At 67.7% G+C, this 764-nt stretch overlaps 1 protein-coding gene across 1 annotated transcript in view; it reads left to right on the top strand.

Moving 5' to 3' along the window:
• Positions 1-764, top strand: part of MEF2B (myocyte enhancer factor 2B) — a 10711-nt gene that overhangs the window by 6382 nt on the left and 3565 nt on the right. Inside the window, exons 3-4 of the mRNA XM_027664205.1 lie at positions 172-375; positions 458-586. Of these exons, the coding sequence (XP_027520006.1) occupies positions 172-375; positions 458-586 (333 nt within the window). The remainder of the gene's footprint in view (positions 1-171; positions 376-457; positions 587-764) is intronic.

The following is a 764-nucleotide window of genomic DNA, read 5'->3' as shown; positions in this document are numbered from 1 at the left end:
GGGCGGGGGCGGGGGGGGGGGGGGGGGGGGGGGGGGCAGTGGGGCTGGGGGGCAAAACCTCTGGGTGCTCCCACCACCCTCGGGGGTGCTGGGCCCTGCAGAGGGTCCCCAGGAGGAGGGTGTGGGGTCGCATCCGGGGGTCTCCAGCGCGGTGTCCCCCCCCCTGCCAAGGTGACGTTCACCAAGCGGAAATTCGGGCTGATGAAGAAGGCCTACGAGCTGAGCGTGCTGTGCGACTGCGAGATCGCCCTCATCATCTTCAACAGCACCAACAGGCTCTTCCAGTACGCCAGCACCGACATGGACAAGGTGCTGCTCAAGTACACGGAGTACAGCGAGCCCCACGAGAGCCGCACCAACTCCGACATCCTCGAGGTACTGGGCTGAAGGGGGAGGTCCGGGCAGGGCTGGGGTGGCTGCAGGACCCCCCTGATGGCCCCGTTTCCCCCCTCCCCAGACGCTGAAGCGCAAGGGGCTGGGGCTGGAGAGCCACGAGCTGGAGCTGGACGAGGGCCCGGAGCCGGGGGACAAGGGGAGGAGGCTGAGTGAGGGCGTGGACCTGTCGGTGGCACGGAACAGGTTCTACGTGAGTCGCTGGTGGAGGTGGGGTGAGGGACCCCCAGAGACCCTGTCCCCTCTCCCCTGTCTGTGATCTCAGCCCTGCAGAGCCCTGAGGGACCCTGAGAGACCCCATCCCCTCCCTGTCCTTGATCATGGCCCTGCAGAGCCCTGAGTGTCCCCAAGAGTCTCCATCCTCTCCTCTG

This window comes from Corapipo altera, unplaced genomic scaffold (genome assembly GCF_003945725.1).
Source record: "Corapipo altera isolate COAL_440 unplaced genomic scaffold, ASM394572v1 96, whole genome shotgun sequence".
Classification (NCBI taxonomy): domain Eukaryota; kingdom Metazoa; phylum Chordata; class Aves; order Passeriformes; family Pipridae; genus Corapipo; species Corapipo altera.
This window is presented reverse-complemented; position numbering and strand designations above follow the sequence as displayed.